General features: G+C 37.7%; 1 protein-coding gene across 3 annotated transcripts in view; it reads left to right on the top strand.

The window, feature by feature from the left end:
• Positions 1-16,818, top strand: part of LOC124795841 (ester hydrolase C11orf54 homolog) — a 125,408-nt gene extending 108,590 nt beyond the window's left edge. For all 3 annotated transcript variants that reach the window (XM_047260738.1, XM_047260963.1, XM_047260275.1), the window contains exons 6-8: positions 1,636-1,732; positions 6,805-6,971; positions 16,331-16,818. In XM_047260738.1, the coding sequence (XP_047116694.1) occupies positions 1,636-1,732; positions 6,805-6,971; positions 16,331-16,504 (438 nt within the window). In that variant the 3' untranslated portion in view covers positions 16,505-16,818. The remainder of the gene's footprint in view (positions 1-1,635; positions 1,733-6,804; positions 6,972-16,330) is intronic.
• The last annotated feature ends 344 nt before the right edge of the window (positions 16,819-17,162 follow it).

Genomic DNA, 17,162 nt, shown 5'->3' with positions numbered 1-17,162 from the left:
ACATTGATACCAAGGACAATCAGTGAAGAAATAAATCAGGTGAAAGTCACAAGTCCCTCCATAGAGGTAACTCTATTTGAATGTCACAGTGGCAATGAGAACATGAGAAATTGATTAGATTGTGGGAATCAACCACCACTACCATAAGTCCACTCTGAAAAAAAGAGTGTATATACAGGGTGTTACAAAAAGGTACGACCAAACTTTCAGGAAACATTCCTCACACACAAAGAAAGAAAATACGTTATGTGGACATGTGTCCGGAAATGCTTACTTTCCATTTTAGAGCTATTTTATTAGTTCTCTTCAAATCACATTAATCATGGAATGGAAACACACAGCAACAGAACGTACCAGCGTGACTTCCAACACTTTGTTACAGGAAATGTTCAAAAGTCCTCCGTTAGCGAGGATACATGCATCCACCCTCCTTCGCATGGAATCCCTGATATGCTGATGCAGCCCTGGAGAATGGCGTATTGTATCACAGCCGTCCACAATACGAGCACGAAGAGTCTCTGCATTTGGTACCGGGGTTGCGTAGACAAGAGCTTTCAAATTCCCCCATAAATGAAAGTCAAGAGGGTTGAGGTCAGGAGAGCGTGGAGGCCATGGAATTGGTCCGCTTCTACCAATCCATTGGTCACCGAATCTGTTGTTGAGAAGCGTACGAACACTTCGACTGAAATGTGCAGGAGCTCCATCGTGCATGAATCACATGTTGTGTCGTACTTGTAAAGGCACATGTTCTAGCAGCACAGGTAGAGTATCCTGTATGAAATCATGGCGGTGAATCGAGGAAGTACAATACATACTGACGAAACTAAAATGAGCTCTAACATGGAAATTAAGCATTTCCGGACACATGTCCACATAACATCTTTTCTTTATTTGTGTGTGAGGAATGTTTCCTGAAAGTTTGGCCGTATCTTTTTGTAACACCCTGTATAGTGAACAATACTGTATACTGTGAGTTGGCCATTGTGGTGTAGTGCTTGTAGCTCTGAGTCAATGGTTGGATTCATGCATTCTGCTGTTACTTTAACATTCTTGATTTCTAGAAAGTTCTGGGTGTTACTTTGTTGTTGTTGTTATTGTAATCAATCTAGAGACTTATTTGATATAGAAATTCTCACTAATCAATCCATTGTGAGCTTCTTCATCTCCAAACAACTGTTGCAGTTGTGCTCTCCCATTAAAATTTCCCCACTGCCAAATTTATGATCTCTTGGTGCCTCAGGACATTTCCTATCAAGCTATCCCTTCTTTTAGTTAAGTTTCAACATCAATTTCTTGTCCCCCTGATTCTCACATCATTAGAAATGTGCTGAAACATAAAATTAGGTGTGCAATTATGCACAGAGGAATATAAAATAACAGAAAATGATGTGTCACAAAAATCACAAAATAAATGGCTTGAAGACAAGAAGTAGTAGGTACACTAGAAATTATGAATTAGAAATGAAGCTGAAATAAAAGGCAAAGTGGAAACTTGCTTTTCTTTTAAATAACATGAGACATAAATTGAACATACATGACATTTACAAACTTCATGTACTTTTAGATATGAATCTTTCATGCATTTGTGTGCTGTTTTTATGTGTGATGCTTCATGCTTACAGCTTTCTTTTTTAGGTCCTGAAGATACATTGCAAGAAGAGAACAGGAAAGTTTGACTTTATAGCCAGTATACGAACAACACTTACCAAGCACTACAGTGACAAACCTGTGGGTATGTTTGAACCTTACAGCATTGCACTTAATGTCTTTCCACTTCTCTAAAGATGATCTATAGTGAAGAGTTGGAGAGAGGGAGAGGGAGGGAGGGAGAGAGAGAGAGAGAGAGAGAGAGAGAGAGAGAGAGAGAGAGAGAGAGAATCTTCATGTTTTTGCAACATAAAGACTGTTCCATAAAATTTTGGGCATGCAGACACATAAATTCAGCTTATTCTTCTAATATTTCAGCTGAATACCAACCAGCCATCTCCAGAATGGACGCGACTGGATCAGAAAAGGGAGGTAATGACAGTGGCATGTAAAGTGCCCTCCGCCACACACTGTTGGGTGGCTTGCGGAGTATAAATGTAGATGTAGAATGAACTGAGGTGACTAACACATCAGCACTTGCTCCGTCCTTTTAAACCCAAGGACCGAACCACTGCGTATAAGGCCAAAGATACACAAGGTGCGAGAGACATTGATAGTTGGCAAAGAGGTGTAACATATGCATGGAAATTAAATCTATGGCTGTGCATTCGTTCCACACGGTGATATCGAAGTGTTACGGAGAGCTGCACTGTCACGACGTCTTTGTGATTTAATTACAGAAATTGCCGGATTCCATGATTTGTCCAAGCTGAAGATGCTATCTTTATTAATTAAATTCATCACTAACCAAATTTCAATTGCTTCTTTCACTACTGAGTCCCAGAAAGATGAAGTCATGGCTAAAATTTTGACATTATTGTACACCATAGTGTGCCCAGTGTCAATAAAGTGCTCCGCCACCACAGATTTATTACGTTGTAAGAGATGAGTGTACCTGCAGTGCTCTGTGCATCTCTCCTGGACTGTAAGTGTCATCTGTCTGATGTAGGAAAGGTCGCACTCACAGGGGACCTTATAAACCCCAGGCTTCCGAAGCACCAAATCATCATTAACGGAACCCAGGAGTGCTGCAGTCTTTGGTGGAGGGCGAAAAATCACTTTTACTTTGTGTTTACTGAGGATCCATCCTGTTTTCGACAAAAAGCTTCCCATGTATGGCAGGAAAGCCATGGATTTAAAACTTTCCATGTCTTCTTTCACTTTTCTTATGCCCACTGTCGATTTCATTTGTAGTGCCTTGCGTATCTGCTGTGGAGAGTACCTGCTGGCTTCAAAAACTCTTCTCAGGTGTAGAAGCTCGTCCTCCAGATTTCTCTCATCACCAATGACGTGTGATTTGTGTACTAGACTTCTGAGTACACTCATTGTCTGCGAAGGATGGCAGTTTTAAATCCATGGCTTTCCTGCCATATGTGGGAAGCCTTTCATCAGAAATAGGACAGATCCTCAATAAACACAAAGTGAAAGTGATTTTTCACTCTCCACCAAAGATTGCAGCACTCCTGGGTTCTGTTAAAGATGATTTGGTGCTTCAGAAGCCTGGGGTTTATAAGATACCCTGTGAGTACGGCCTTTCACACATCACCAGACGATACTTACAGTCCAGAAGAGATGCACAGAGCACCACAGATACGTATGTCTCTTACAACCTAATAAATCTGCGATGGCGAAGCACTGTATTGACACTGGACACTCTATGGTGTATGATAATGTCGAAATTTTAGCCACGACTTCATCTTTCTGGGACTCAGTAGTGAAAGAACCATTTGAAATTCAGTTGGCGATGAATTTAATTAATAGAGATAGTTACTTCAGCTTTGAAAAAATCGTTGAATCTGGCAATATCTGTAATTAAATCACAAAGATGTCACAATGATGCAGCTCTTCGTGACACATCGATATCACTGTGTGGAACAACTGTGCAGCCATAGATTTGTATATGTTACACCTCTTTGCCACCTATCAATATCTCTGGCAACTTGTGTATCTTTGGTCGTACGCAATGGTTTGGTCCTCAGGTTTAAAAGGACGGAGTAAGTGCTGGATCGTTAGTCACCTCAGCTCACTCTGAAGATGTCTGATTGGTGTTCAGCCGAAATATTAGAAGAAGAAGCTGAATTTGTGTGTCTGCATACCTGAAATTTTATGGAACAGAGACACAGACGGTTTTATTCGCAAAAAATGTGTTTTATTTGTGTATTCAAATTTCCAGCGATTTCTGTGAGAAGAGAGGTTAGTTAGTTTCATGTTCCATGGATGATTTACTTGATAAATCGTAAAGATATGGAACAAGGCATTTTACAACTACATCTACAGCCACATATCACAAATTATTTTGTAAACGTGGCTACAGGCTGATCATTTGCAAGCATTTTTTTAAAATGACATACAGACATTTTATGTCTTCGGCTATTGATCAAGAATTTTGATTGCAGCATTGTGCACCTCTTTTTGTGGCTAAGGAAACCTTAATGTGATATAATGGATTCCATTTTTTTCTGGAATTGTTCCTTTTGATCTGTAGTGGATTATTTACAATAAACTTTTGATGGAACACACATGCTGTGGAACAGTAGTCAGAATGCCTAACTCCTTAAACAGATGTCTACAAGATGATCATGGATGAGCACCACATATTATTATTATTATTATTATTATTATATCACATTTTTGAAACATGAAGACTTCCTTTCTTAAAGAGGAGTTAACCCAGAATATTATTCCATAAGACATTATTGAATGAAAATATGCGATATATGTCAACTTACTGATTTGTCTCTCACCAAGATTTGCAATGATTCAAACTGTAAATGTCGCTGAACCAAGTTGTTTTAGGAGTCCCAAAATGTGCTTTTTCCAGTTTAAATTCTCATTGATATGGACACCAAAGAACTTTGAAGTTTTCACCACTTTTATTATTTCCTCACCATGTTTTACATTTATGACTGATGTAGCACCTCTAGTGTGCACAACTGAACATGTTGTGTCTTTTTAAAATTGAAGGTGAAACCATTCACAGAAAAACATGGCAATGATACTTTTAAGAAAATTGTTTACCATTTCTTCTGTTGCTGTATGTATGCCTGGACTAACACATTTTTGAGAAACAACAGCAGACTTAAAATTGAGCCTTGGGGAACCTATACATGATTTCTCTCCAGTCAGAATAATATCCTCTGACTACGTTGGGTTGAATTACCAAGCACAACATTCTGCATTCTTTTTGAAAGATATGGCATTATCCATTTGTTTGTTATACTATGAATCTCATAAAATCACATTTTATTTTGGAGGATACTGTGATTCACATAGTTAAATGCTGCAGACAGGTCACAGAAGATTTTGTTATTCAATGCTTGTAAATTTTGATGAGTGAACATGGAAATGGCAGTTTCAGTAGAGCACTTCTTCTGAAATGCAAACTATGATTTACTTAGGATATTATTGCTGCCCATGAGAGATTCCATTCTAGAATACATCATGCTCTCAAAAATTTTGGAAAATGAAGTTAGTAGTGAAACAGGTTGGATGTACTGACATTTATCCTGTCCCCTTTTTTAACAAAAATTTTAACATTCACATACTTCAAAACCTGTTTGTAACTATACTTTGTAATATGTTTAAGAAATTATTATTAAACATATTTGTTACCAGTGACTCATCATTTACACAGTGTGTATATGCACCAGGACAACTGGGAAATGTGTGAAATACCTTTGGAATTTTTTCATCCAGGAGAAATCTGGGAACCTGTGTTTTTTTTAGAATTCCAGTAATGTTTTATTGTTTTAATTTTCAATAAAATTTTTGTAATTTTGGGTTATAAGAACTGATACTCTAAGGTTGAATTTTACTTTAGCCCACTACTGTTGAGGAATACTGCAGCAATAAAACATAAACGAGAGAATAATAGCAAAATAAAACTTCAGTTGCAAAGAAAATGTCCATGTACATCAACAAAACACAGTGCATACACAGGCATCTGCTGACAGCACAATGTGTCAGAGGCCTGAGGATAAAGACTCTGCAATACTTCGTGTCAACAAACTGCTTTCTATAAATGTGACACAACTGTTTACATATCTAAGAGCAGGGAAATATTGCAAATGGTGGTGTAAGAAGCATTACGTTCAAAGTAAATTTTCTTTTGTACAAGAGGTGTTATGTTATGTGTGAGAATGGGTGATGAATTTCTTAAATCACAGAGCATTTGACTTTCATTCAAAGTGTAACACTTTGAGGACCAATCATGTTGAAAAATTTTAGGCCCAGAAGACCATCTCTTTATAACATCATTTAAAATTTTACTGGCACCTTTGTATTTGCTGTATCCTGAAGGCTAACATGCACTAAAAAGGACCAAGCTTCAGGGTTAGCTTTTCACACTTATTTTAGTTCTTTCACAGATTACAAATTATACCACAATGATGGCAGAAGGTAATACTATCCTTAAAAGAGTATGAGGGGAGTTCAAGAGTAATTTCACATGCAAATGGCTTTCCCATGGAAAAGTCGAAGTGCTCAATGAAATGTATTCAGCCAGATAACCCACGAAATGTTCAGCACACAGCAGTGAAATTTATGATCATGCTTGCCAGAAATATTCAGCAGCTGCAATTTAAGCTGTGCTCTGTGGGAGGGGGGGGGAATTAATGACCAGTGTGTTCGGGCTACTTAAAAGTTATGTTGCTATTGCTGCCATCATTGGCTGGCGAGATCATGTGACATGAGCTTTGATTGGCTGACAAAAGCACATTGTGCAACACAATATCAATTTCAGTGCTTTGGAAGCTAGTGTGCTGTATTTGGTGGAATTCGTATTTACACTTTCATAATACAAAAATAGGCAATGTACATGTTGCCGCACATCGAAGATCTTTTCAAAATGCATTGTTCTGTATGGGGCTTCATTTTCTAATACCAGGAAGTTCTCTACTGGTGTATAAAACCTTTATCTTTCAAAGGATTGATAAGTTGCACAGTTCTGATGGAAAGTAAATTTTCACTTAACACAAAAAAATGTACTTTTACATAGGGTATAGTGTATTTACACCTGGGAAAAAGTATATTTTTAACCAGGAAATACCCCTATTATAGGCCTTCCTTTTACATGAAAAAATTCTTAATGTGAAGTAATACGACACTGAATATTATTGTTAATTGATTTCATTATAACACTGTCTCCTTTTTGTTTAGGGCTTGGAGGAACTTTTCTTTTAAAACAAGGAAAAGCTAAACAGCACATCATGCCAGATTTCTCAACAGTGCCACTCCAGTCTGATGAAGATGTTGAACATTGGTTGAAGTTTTATAACATGTCAGCTCCACTAATTGCTGTAGGAACATTAATATCAGCTGATCCGGTTTGTATGAATTTTACACGTACTCAAGTACTAAGTATGGTATAATTTTAAAATTTATGAATGCTCTCAGACAGTGGTTGTCTAACTTATAAAGCTTCTGACTACCACTGAAACAGAGCTGGCCAGAACCTCCTATCTTCTCTTTATACCCACATGTTAATAATTAACTTCTTAAACTTTTCGTTCAAGTATCTAGAAAGTACACGTGTAGTGTTTCCTGAATTTATAAAACTTCAATCCGGCTTTTCCTCAATTAAATTTATTATTCATGCTGTTCTTTTCAATATACTGATTGCTTTAGTGTAGTTAGTTTTGCTGAAAACCAGTTAATTAAAAATTATTAATAACTGAAAACTTTCCTACAGTTTGAGATAGGAAACTTTGAATGAGCTAATCAGTCAAGTTGAGTATGGCGACACCACTCATTAGAAAGACTGGCATTCCAGTCTTGGAATAGCATATTTCAATTTCTGTGAAATTAATTAACACAAGAAATAACTGTAATTAAAGTTCAAATACAACCAAAATTACTTTCACCATTTGTACCATTACGTCTGTTAGTTTCCAGACATTACCGCTACACCTTTGTTGTCCTATTTTTTCCAAATTAAATGATACCTTTCACTAATTAATTAAGTCACTAATTAAGAATTTGCTGTAATTCAAATAACTGATTATAAATCTAAGGATGATGCCTGTACTTGTAAATAGGTTATCTCCAGCATGGATGTATAAAGTGGTTCCATTATCTTTTGCATTTTCCTAAATTACTAGGATTGTGAGTTACAATAAGATCACATGCTGCTGTCTCATGGCTGAAAGCTTTGATTTTATTTTGTCTTTATTTAATTATATTAATTTTTCATTCAGTGTGTCTCACATGCGCCACATTAGAGCACGAATGGCAATATTTATTTATTTGGATTTCGTTCCCTTTAATTGTACGTGTTTTATTATGCCATGCCTTCTTCCTAAATGTGTAAGACATTTTTAAAATGTTCAAATGTGTGTGAATTCCTAAGGGACCAAACTGCCAAGGTCATCGGTTCCTAGACTTACACACTACTTAAACTAACTTAACGCTAAGGACAACACTCACACCCATATCTGAGGGAGGATTCAAACCTCCGGCAGGAGGGGCTGCACGATTAGTGACATGGCGCCTCTAACCTCTAATGGCAGGCATTTGTAAAACTGTTTCCTTAATACACAACTAGCACTGCAAAGATGGCGCTTCTGCAAACTGATTATAAAATGTACATACTCATTCATAGTTATTTGTAAATGAATATGCATGTGTCATTTAGTGATACAAAGAAATTTGCAGGGCAATAAAACCAGTAATGGTTTGTGGTTCGTGGAGTTGAAGGGAACAGACTACAAAGGCCATCAGTCAAACCAGTAATACAGGAGAAATTTGCAGAGCAATAAAACCAGTAATACAGGCCCATAATCAGTATTTATGGAAACTGCCACTAACTGCATGCTGTAGTATAAACTTGAACAAGCTTCAGTATTTTCCTGGGATATGGTGTTTGAGGTAATTTGTGTCCAAGTGCTAAGTACTGTTGTGCTGCCTCTGGGATTAGTACATTCAGTGTATGATGTCTCGTGTGCATGGGCTAGAAAGAGAGGCAACAATATTTTCCATGCAGACAAAAAAGCATTGAACATTCCTCACAAGAGTGTGTTGTTGAATAGCAACATCAGAAAAGCACCAAAAAGTTGGGTACAGCTTTGAGTTCAAGAACTCCCCTGATCCAAGCATTAGTGCTGATAGAATCTACAATTCATAGAAGCCAGAATTATGGATTATAGCCAAAGGCATCACTCTACATATATAATGACAATGGATAATGCACTCTAGGCTATGTCAACTGCTTGGTAGAATACAATTTAAGTGTCAGACTACAAATCCAAAGATGAGCAGTTCAGATGCCAGTTGGTCATAGAATTTTTTCAGTTATCACCAGCATGAGACACTGTGCACTCAACAAGCAGTTCCCACTGAAGTGTTGTTCAGCACACTGATTTGCTGCCATTTCTACATCTACATTGATACACTGCAAACCATCATATAGTGCACTGTGATTTCTGTTGTCTTCTCTTTGCAGTTCTTTGTGAAATGTGTGTTGGCTCATGTAGAATCATTATGCAGTCAGCTGCAAATGCTGATCTCAAAGTGTTCTCAATAGTGTTTTTTGAAAAGAATGTCACTTTCCTTCCAGGGATTCTCATTTGAGTTCACAAAGTATCTCCATAATAATCACAAGTCAATTGAAACCATCTGTAACAAATCTGGCAGCAGGCCTGTGGATTGCTTCAAAGTCTTTCCTTAATCCAACCAGGTGGGGATCCCAAACACACTAGCAGTTCTCAAGGATGGGTCTCATTAATGTTCTATATGTGGTCTCTTTTTGCAGATACGCTACACTTTCCTAGATTTCTCCCAATAAACCAAAGTTAACCATTCACCTTCCCTACTGTTGTGTTTATGTGCACATTCCATTTATATCGCTTTGCAACATTATACATAGATAGCTGATCGACATGACTGTGTCGAGCAGCACAACACTAATTTTGTAATTGAACATTACAGGATTTTATTCCTACTTTTTACTTAGATTTTTCTACATTGAAAGCAAGCTGCCATTCACCAAAGTAAATAGGAATTCTGTCTGAGTCATTCTGCATCCTTCCACAGTCTCTCAGTGACTGTACTTTCCTTTATAATATAGCATCAATAGCAGACCGACATAGATTGCTGCTCACCTTAATTTAGAGAACAAGAACAGTTATATCACAATTCCCTCAGGCATTCCTTGTGACCCCTCTGTCTCTGATGAACTCCTGCTATCATTGTTGTGGTCTTCAGTCCAGAGACTAGTTTGATGCAGCTCTCCATGCTACTCTATCCTGTGCAAGCTTCATCATCTCTGAGTAATTACTACAACCTACATCCTTCTGAATCTGCTTAGTGTACTCATCTCTTGGTCTCCCTCTATGATTTTTACCCTCCACACTTCCCTCCAATACTAAATTGATGATCCCTTGATGCCTCAGAATGTGTCCTACCAACCGATTCCTTTTTCTAGTCAAGTTACGTCACAAATTCCTCTTCTCCCCAATTCTATTCAATACCTCCTCATTAGTTATGTGATCTATCCATCTAATCTTCAGTATTCTTCTGTAGCACCACATTTCAAAAGCTTCTATTCCTTTCTTGTCTAAACTGTCCATGTTTCACTTGCATACATGGCTACACTCGCTACAAATATCTTCAGAAGAGACTTTCTGACAATTAAATCCAGACTCGATGTTAACAAATTTCTCTTCTTCAGAAACGTTTTTCTTGCCATAGCCAGTCTGCATTTAATATCCTCTCTATTTTGACTATCATCAGTTATTTTGCTCCCAAAACAGCAAAACTCATCTACTACTTTAAGTGTCTCATTTCCTAATCTAATTCCCTCAGCATCACGTCATTTAATTTGACTATATTCCATTATCCACATTTTGCTGTTGTTGATGTTCTTGTTATATCCTCCTTTCAAGACACTGTCCATTCTGTTCAACTGCTCTTTCAGGTCCTTTGCTGTCTCTGTCAGAATTACAATGTCATCGGCAAACCTCAAAGGTTTTATTACTTCTCCATGGATTTTAATTCCTACTCCAAACTTTTCTTTTGTTTCCAGTACTGCTTTCTCAATATACAGACTGAATAGCATTGTGGATAGGCTACAACCCTGTCTGACTCCCTTCTCAACCATTGCTTCCCTTTCATGCCCCTCGACTCTTATAACTGCCATCTGGTTTCTTTACAGATTATAAATAGCCTTTTGTTCCCTGTATTTTACCCCTGCCATCTTCAGAAGTCGTAAGGTCTTTATAGCCCCGTGTATTCCTACATTCCTACGAAATCCAAACTGATTTTCCCCGAGGTCGGCTTCTACAAGTTTTTCCATTTGTCTGTAAAGAATTCGTGTAAGGAATTTGCAGCCATGACTTATTAAACTGATAGTTCTGTAATTTTCACACCTGTCAACATCTGTTTTCTTTGGGATTGGAATTATTATATTCTTCTTGAAGTCTGAGGGTATTTTGCCTGTCTCGTACATCTTGTTCACTAGATGGTAGAGTTTTGTCAGGACTGGCTCTCCCAAGGCCGTCAGTAGTTCTAATGGAATGTTGTTTACTCCCAGGGCCTTGTTTTGACTCAGGTCTTACAGTGCTCTGTCAAACTCTTCACACAGTATCATATCTCCCATTTCATCTTCATCTACATCCTCTTCCATTTCCATAATATTGTCCTCAAGCACATCGCCCTTGTATAGACCCTCTATATACTCCTTCCACCTTTCTGCTTTCCCTTCTTTGCTTAGAACTGGGTTTCCATCTGAGCTCTTGATATTCATACAACTGGTTCTCTTCTCTCTTAAGGTCTCTTTAATTTTCCTGTAGGCAGTATCTATCTTACCCCTCGTGAGATAAGCCTCTACACCCTTACATTTGTCCTCTTGCCATCTCTGCTTAGCCATTTTGCACTTCCTGCCGATCTCATGTTTGAGACATTTGTATTCCTATTTGCCTGCTTCATTTACTGCATTTTTATATTTTCTCCTTTCATCAATTAAATTCAATATTTCTTCTGTTACCCAAGGATTTCTATTAGCCCTTGTCTTTTACCTACTTGATCCTCTGCTGCCTTCACTATTTCATCTCTCAAAGCTACCCATTCATCTTCTACTGTATTTCTTTCTCCTGTTCTTGTCAGTTGTTCTCTAATGCTCTCTCTAAAACTCTCTTCAACCTCTGGGTCTTTCAGCTTATTCAGGTCCCATCTCCTTAAATTCCTACCTTTTGTGCATTTCCTTCAGTTTTAATGTACAGTTCACTACCAATAAATTGTGGTCAGAGTCCACATCTGCCCCTGGAAATGTCTTACAATTCAAAACCTCATTCCTAAATCTCTGTCTTACCATTATATAATCTATCAGACTCCTTTCAGTGTCTCCAGGCCTGTTCCACGTATACAACCTTCTTTCATGATTCTTAAACCAAGTGTTATCTATGATTAAGTTATGCTCTGTGTAAAATTCTACCAGGCGGCTTCCTGTTTCATCCCTTACCGCCAATCCGTAATCACCTACTGCTTTTCCTTCTCTTCCTTTTCCTACTATCAAATTTCAGTCCCCCATGACTATTAAATTTCCATCTCTCTCCACCACCTGAATAATTTATTGTATCGCATCATACATTTCTTCAATCTCCTCATCATCTGCGGAGCTAGTTGGAATATAAACTTGTGCTACTATAATAGGGGTGGGCTTCGTGTCTATCTTGGCCACAATAATGCATTCACTATGCTGTTTGCAGTAGCTTACCTGCACTCCTATTTTTTTATTCATCATTAAACCTACTCCTGCATTACCCCTATTTGATTTTGTGTTTATAACCCTGTATTCACCTAACCAGAAGTCTTGTTCCTCCTGTCTCCAAACTTCACTAATTCCCACTATATCTAACTTTAACCTATCCATTTGGTTCTATTATTTAAAAAATGTTCACGCCACTCACATATCTGGGAATCTTTTTTATACGTTCAGACCCCCATTAACAGTCAAAGTGTCAAACACTTTCTGAAAATCTAGGAATATGGAACACACCTGTAGTCCTTCATCCATCGTTCACAAGAAATCATGTGAGAAAAGGACAAGCTGAGTTTTGCATGAGCAACGCTTTTTAAATCTATGCTGATTTGTGGACAGAAGCTTTTGTGTCTCAAGAAGTTTATTACATTGACACTTAGGATAAGCACAGTGTAGAATGGGATGTAATAATGTTTGATTAAGATACACTCAAGAAGTCCGCAGAAGTCCAATGTTAAGGATATTGGTCAGTAATGTTGCAGGTCCATTTCTTTACTGTTTTTATTTACCTGTCTTTTGCGACTTGATGCAGTCACAATGCTGTACAGTACTCTCTGTAAAAATGAATTGGGATTCCATCTGGACCTGGTGACTTATTTGCACTCAACTCTATTAGTTGCTTCTCTACACCAGGGATGCCTCATACAATGTCCTCCATACATGAGACTGTGCAGTGGTTAGACAACTGCATTTCTGTATTATCCTTATCCTTGTAACTATAATCTATCATAGATCCCTCAAATGAAAAATGCTGCCAATTCTTGGGAAAAAAAACGCAGGTCACACCTGTCTACAAGAAGGGTAGTAGAAGTGATCCAGAAAACTACTATCCAATATCCTTGACACTGATTTGTTGCAGAATCTTAGAACATATACTGAGCTCAAACATTCTGAGGTGTCTTGAACAGAATGACCTCCTCAATGCCAACCAGCATGGATTTTGAAAACATCAATCATGGGAAACCCAACTCGCACTTTCTCAAGTGACATACTGAAAGCTTTGGATCAAGGGAGTTAGCTACATGCTATATTTCTTGATATCTGGAAAGCATTTGACTCAGTACCACACCTATCCTTATAGTCAAAAATACAATCATATGTGGTGTCACGTGAAATTTGTGACAAGATTGAGGACTTTTTGGAAGGGAGGATGCAACATGGTTTCTTGGATGAAGAGTCATCATCAAATGTAGAAGAAACTTTGTGTGTGCCCTAGGGAAGTGTGTTGTAGCCCTTGCTGTTCATGACCTAGCAGACAGTATTAATAGTAAAACCAGGCTTTTTGCAAATGATGTAGTTACCTGTAATGAAGTAATATCAGAAAGAAGCTGCATAAATGTTCAATCAGATATTTATAAGATTTCAAAGTAGTAGTGAGACTGGCAACTTGCTTTAAATGTTCAGAAATGTAAAATTTTGTCCTTCACAAAACGAAAAAACATGTAGTATCCTATGACTATAATATGAATGAGTCACACATGGAATTTGCCAACTCAAATGCCTGGGTGTAACACTTTGTAGGGACACGAAATGGAATGGTCACATAGATTTAGTCATGGGTAAAGCAGTTGGTAGACATAGGAATGTTGGTAGAATACTGGGGAAGGAAGTACAGTCAATCTATAAAGGAGATTGCTTACAAGTCAGTCATGTGACCATTTCCAGAACATTGCTCAAGTGTGTGGGATCCATACTAGGTAAGCCTAACAGGGGATATTTAATGTACACTGAACAGGGCAGCACAAATGTCACAAGTTTGTTTAATCCATACTGAAGGAACGGAACTGGGAGACTCTTGAAGACAGATGTAAACTATCCCAAGAAAGTCCATTAACAAAGTTTCAAGAACTGCCTTTAAATGATGACTGTGGAATGTACTACAACCTCCTATGTATCAGTCACATGGGGATTGTGAAGATAAGATTAGAATAATTACTGCACACATAGAGGCATTGGAACAATCATTCTTCCCATGCTCCATACATGAATGGGACAGGAAGAAACACTAAGAACTGGTACAATGGAATGTATCCTCTGCCTTGCACCTCATGATGGTTTGAATTATATAGATGTAGGTGAATAATTTCATAAATATGAAATTTAAAATTACAGCTTTCCTTTTGGTGTCTTTTATTACCACAGCAAAGTAGTCAATGGGTAACTGTATAGAAGCCTTCAACTCACTTAGTGATTACATGTAGGACTGTAGCTTTAATGGGTTCGTGGCAAGATTTTTCGACAAAGTATTGGGATGGAAGTTGTGTGCTTTAATGGGTTCACTGTAGCTAGAAGCATCTTCAGTGTCACGTCAAGTATATACTTCATGAGTGAATAAGTGCTCGTAGTTCAACTAGCACGAGCCATACAATTGTGCTGGCAGATAGTGGCATACTTGCCAAATTTTCCAAACATTGTACCAACAGATGAGTAGAAATTCCCATAAGTACCACAAGGATCAGCTGTCCATTGTCATGTGCCTGTGATACATTGTTAAGATTTGTCCCTTTTTTATGTACTTCTTGCACACGTATTCACCACTGCAATAGCAATATGATTATTGTGGACTGTTATTTTATAATACAATAGTCAGATTAATATTGACCAGCTATTTATTATTAAGAAGATTTAATAATGTGAATTTGCAGTTTCACTTGCAACAGTTACCACTTGGTATCATTGATACACTACCTTCAGCACTCCTCTAAACATCTCGTAGATACAACTAACATGACTATTCAGAAGACGCAACTATTCTTCAGTCTGTATTTCTAGCTATTTTTTTGTCAGTCCTGCTTTCAGTCCCATGTCATTTATTCCCTTCATGATGATGCAACTTCCACCAAATTGACTGTAGTACTAAGTTTTTATATGAGTAACATTTTATCATTTAAACAGAAATATCACAATTCTATAGTGACATTCAAATTTTATTATAGAGAGGGATTTTAAATGTTGTAAGTTTGTATAAACTCCTCTCAAAATATTTTTTCACCAGATGCATATATGTGAACATGTTTGGACTGAGATTCAAGGGCAGCAAGAGATTGAAAAGAAGGCTGAGATGTCACTGTTTCAGCCTCTTGCACTCTTCATTAGTGGCCCTCCTGAGTTCATCATCAAGTTTATGAGTGGTGTTTCTGTGATGACAGACTGCAAGTTTAAACTGGTCTCAGACATGATCAATCGAGTTTGTGGGTCAGCAGAGACCATAGGCCATTTCATTTGGTTGATTCTTGTCCCCTGGATGACGAACTGTCCTGTCCCAATTCTGCACAGCTGCTCAAATTACTTCCCATATTGATGCGAGGCATCCAGTGTACCAGGCCAAAACATGACTGACAAACCCCCGTGCTAAACTCTCAGGGCAATGTGCCTGAGGCAGGCATTGGTACGTTTGCACTCTTCTATGATGATTGTCTAGCATTAGATAAACCTTTCACTCTTCGGTGAAGAGTACCTGATGCCATCGTGTTGTTGCCAATGGGCAACCTGTGCGAGACAGATATTTTAACATTTTATGTCTGACAGTAATGGTTGTATGTTCAAATGATGTTGCTGTGGTGTACGCCAATTCAGCTGTCAGGTTCCCAGTCTGACAACCCTTCTTGCAATAAAGTGATGATGCGTGTATGGTCTCAGCTTGACATGAACCTTCAGGGCATTTAGAGATATAAATATTGTTCATAATCCACATTGTCCCATCCACAGTTGGAGACACATTTTTTTCTACTGGACTGTACTAAGAATTCAGGTTTACTTCTACTTCATTATATAGGTGAGTGAGATTTCCACTGAAAAAAGCTATACAATATATAATGGCAGTGCAAAGCATTTTTTGAGCAGAGAGAGAGAGAGAGAGAGAGAGAGAGAGAGAGAGAGAGAGAGAGAGAGAGTTTTTTATAATATGTTAATATGTGTATTTTTTTCCAGGGTTTAGATTTACGAGTGCAACATTTTCATAGCTTCAGTCATCATGGAGAAGGTGGACACTACCACATAGACACAGAGCCTGACACAGTGGAGTATCTTGGTTATTTTTCTGTGGCTGAATGCATCTATAGAATTGACAGACCAAAAGAAACCCACATGGTTGGCAGAGACTAGTATGTAACAGTAATAATTCCTGAGAAACTGTGTTTTAGGCAGTTGCAGGATATGGGGCTCTCAGTAATAATTAAATGTTTTGTAAGTACTACAGTGACAGCCTTTCATACCACAAATTAATAATATTCAGCCATGAAATGTATTTTGTTTGCAAATGAATGGGTTTTGGGAATAGAGACAAAAGATTGACTTTAGCCTGCAAAAGCGAAAAGTTTTTGCTGGGAGGCAATATGTGTATTAATGTTTTTCAGTGTTTCATGAAGAGATTGGACTATGACTTGTAAAAAAATAAATCAAAAGTGTTTGCAAATGTATTTTTATCTGTTTTGTTTTACCACGAATAGTACTTTATGATACAAGAGCTACATACATTGAAGAACACTGATTTAATCAAGATTTTGGTACAAATATTTTACCAGATTTATTTAGTGCTCAAGCTGTCATAAAACACTGCTTTAACTAATTGCACCAAAATTTAAGTTTCAGATGGGCACCATGATGAAAAGTAGATGCTTACATTTGCTGTAGGTTCATTTGATCAGTATGTGCAGGGTGATTATATGTGATTGACATGGTTTCAGCAGCTACTTTTTGAATACTATCGAAGAACTTTGCAGTCATACAGGCAAGCTTCGTACCTTTTATTTTATTACAGAAG

This window comes from Schistocerca piceifrons, chromosome 1, assembly GCF_021461385.2.
Source record: "Schistocerca piceifrons isolate TAMUIC-IGC-003096 chromosome 1, iqSchPice1.1, whole genome shotgun sequence".
NCBI lineage: Eukaryota > Metazoa > Arthropoda > Insecta > Orthoptera > Acrididae > Schistocerca > Schistocerca piceifrons.
Note: the sequence above shows the minus strand (reverse complement) of the source record. Positions and strands in the feature narration are given on the sequence as shown.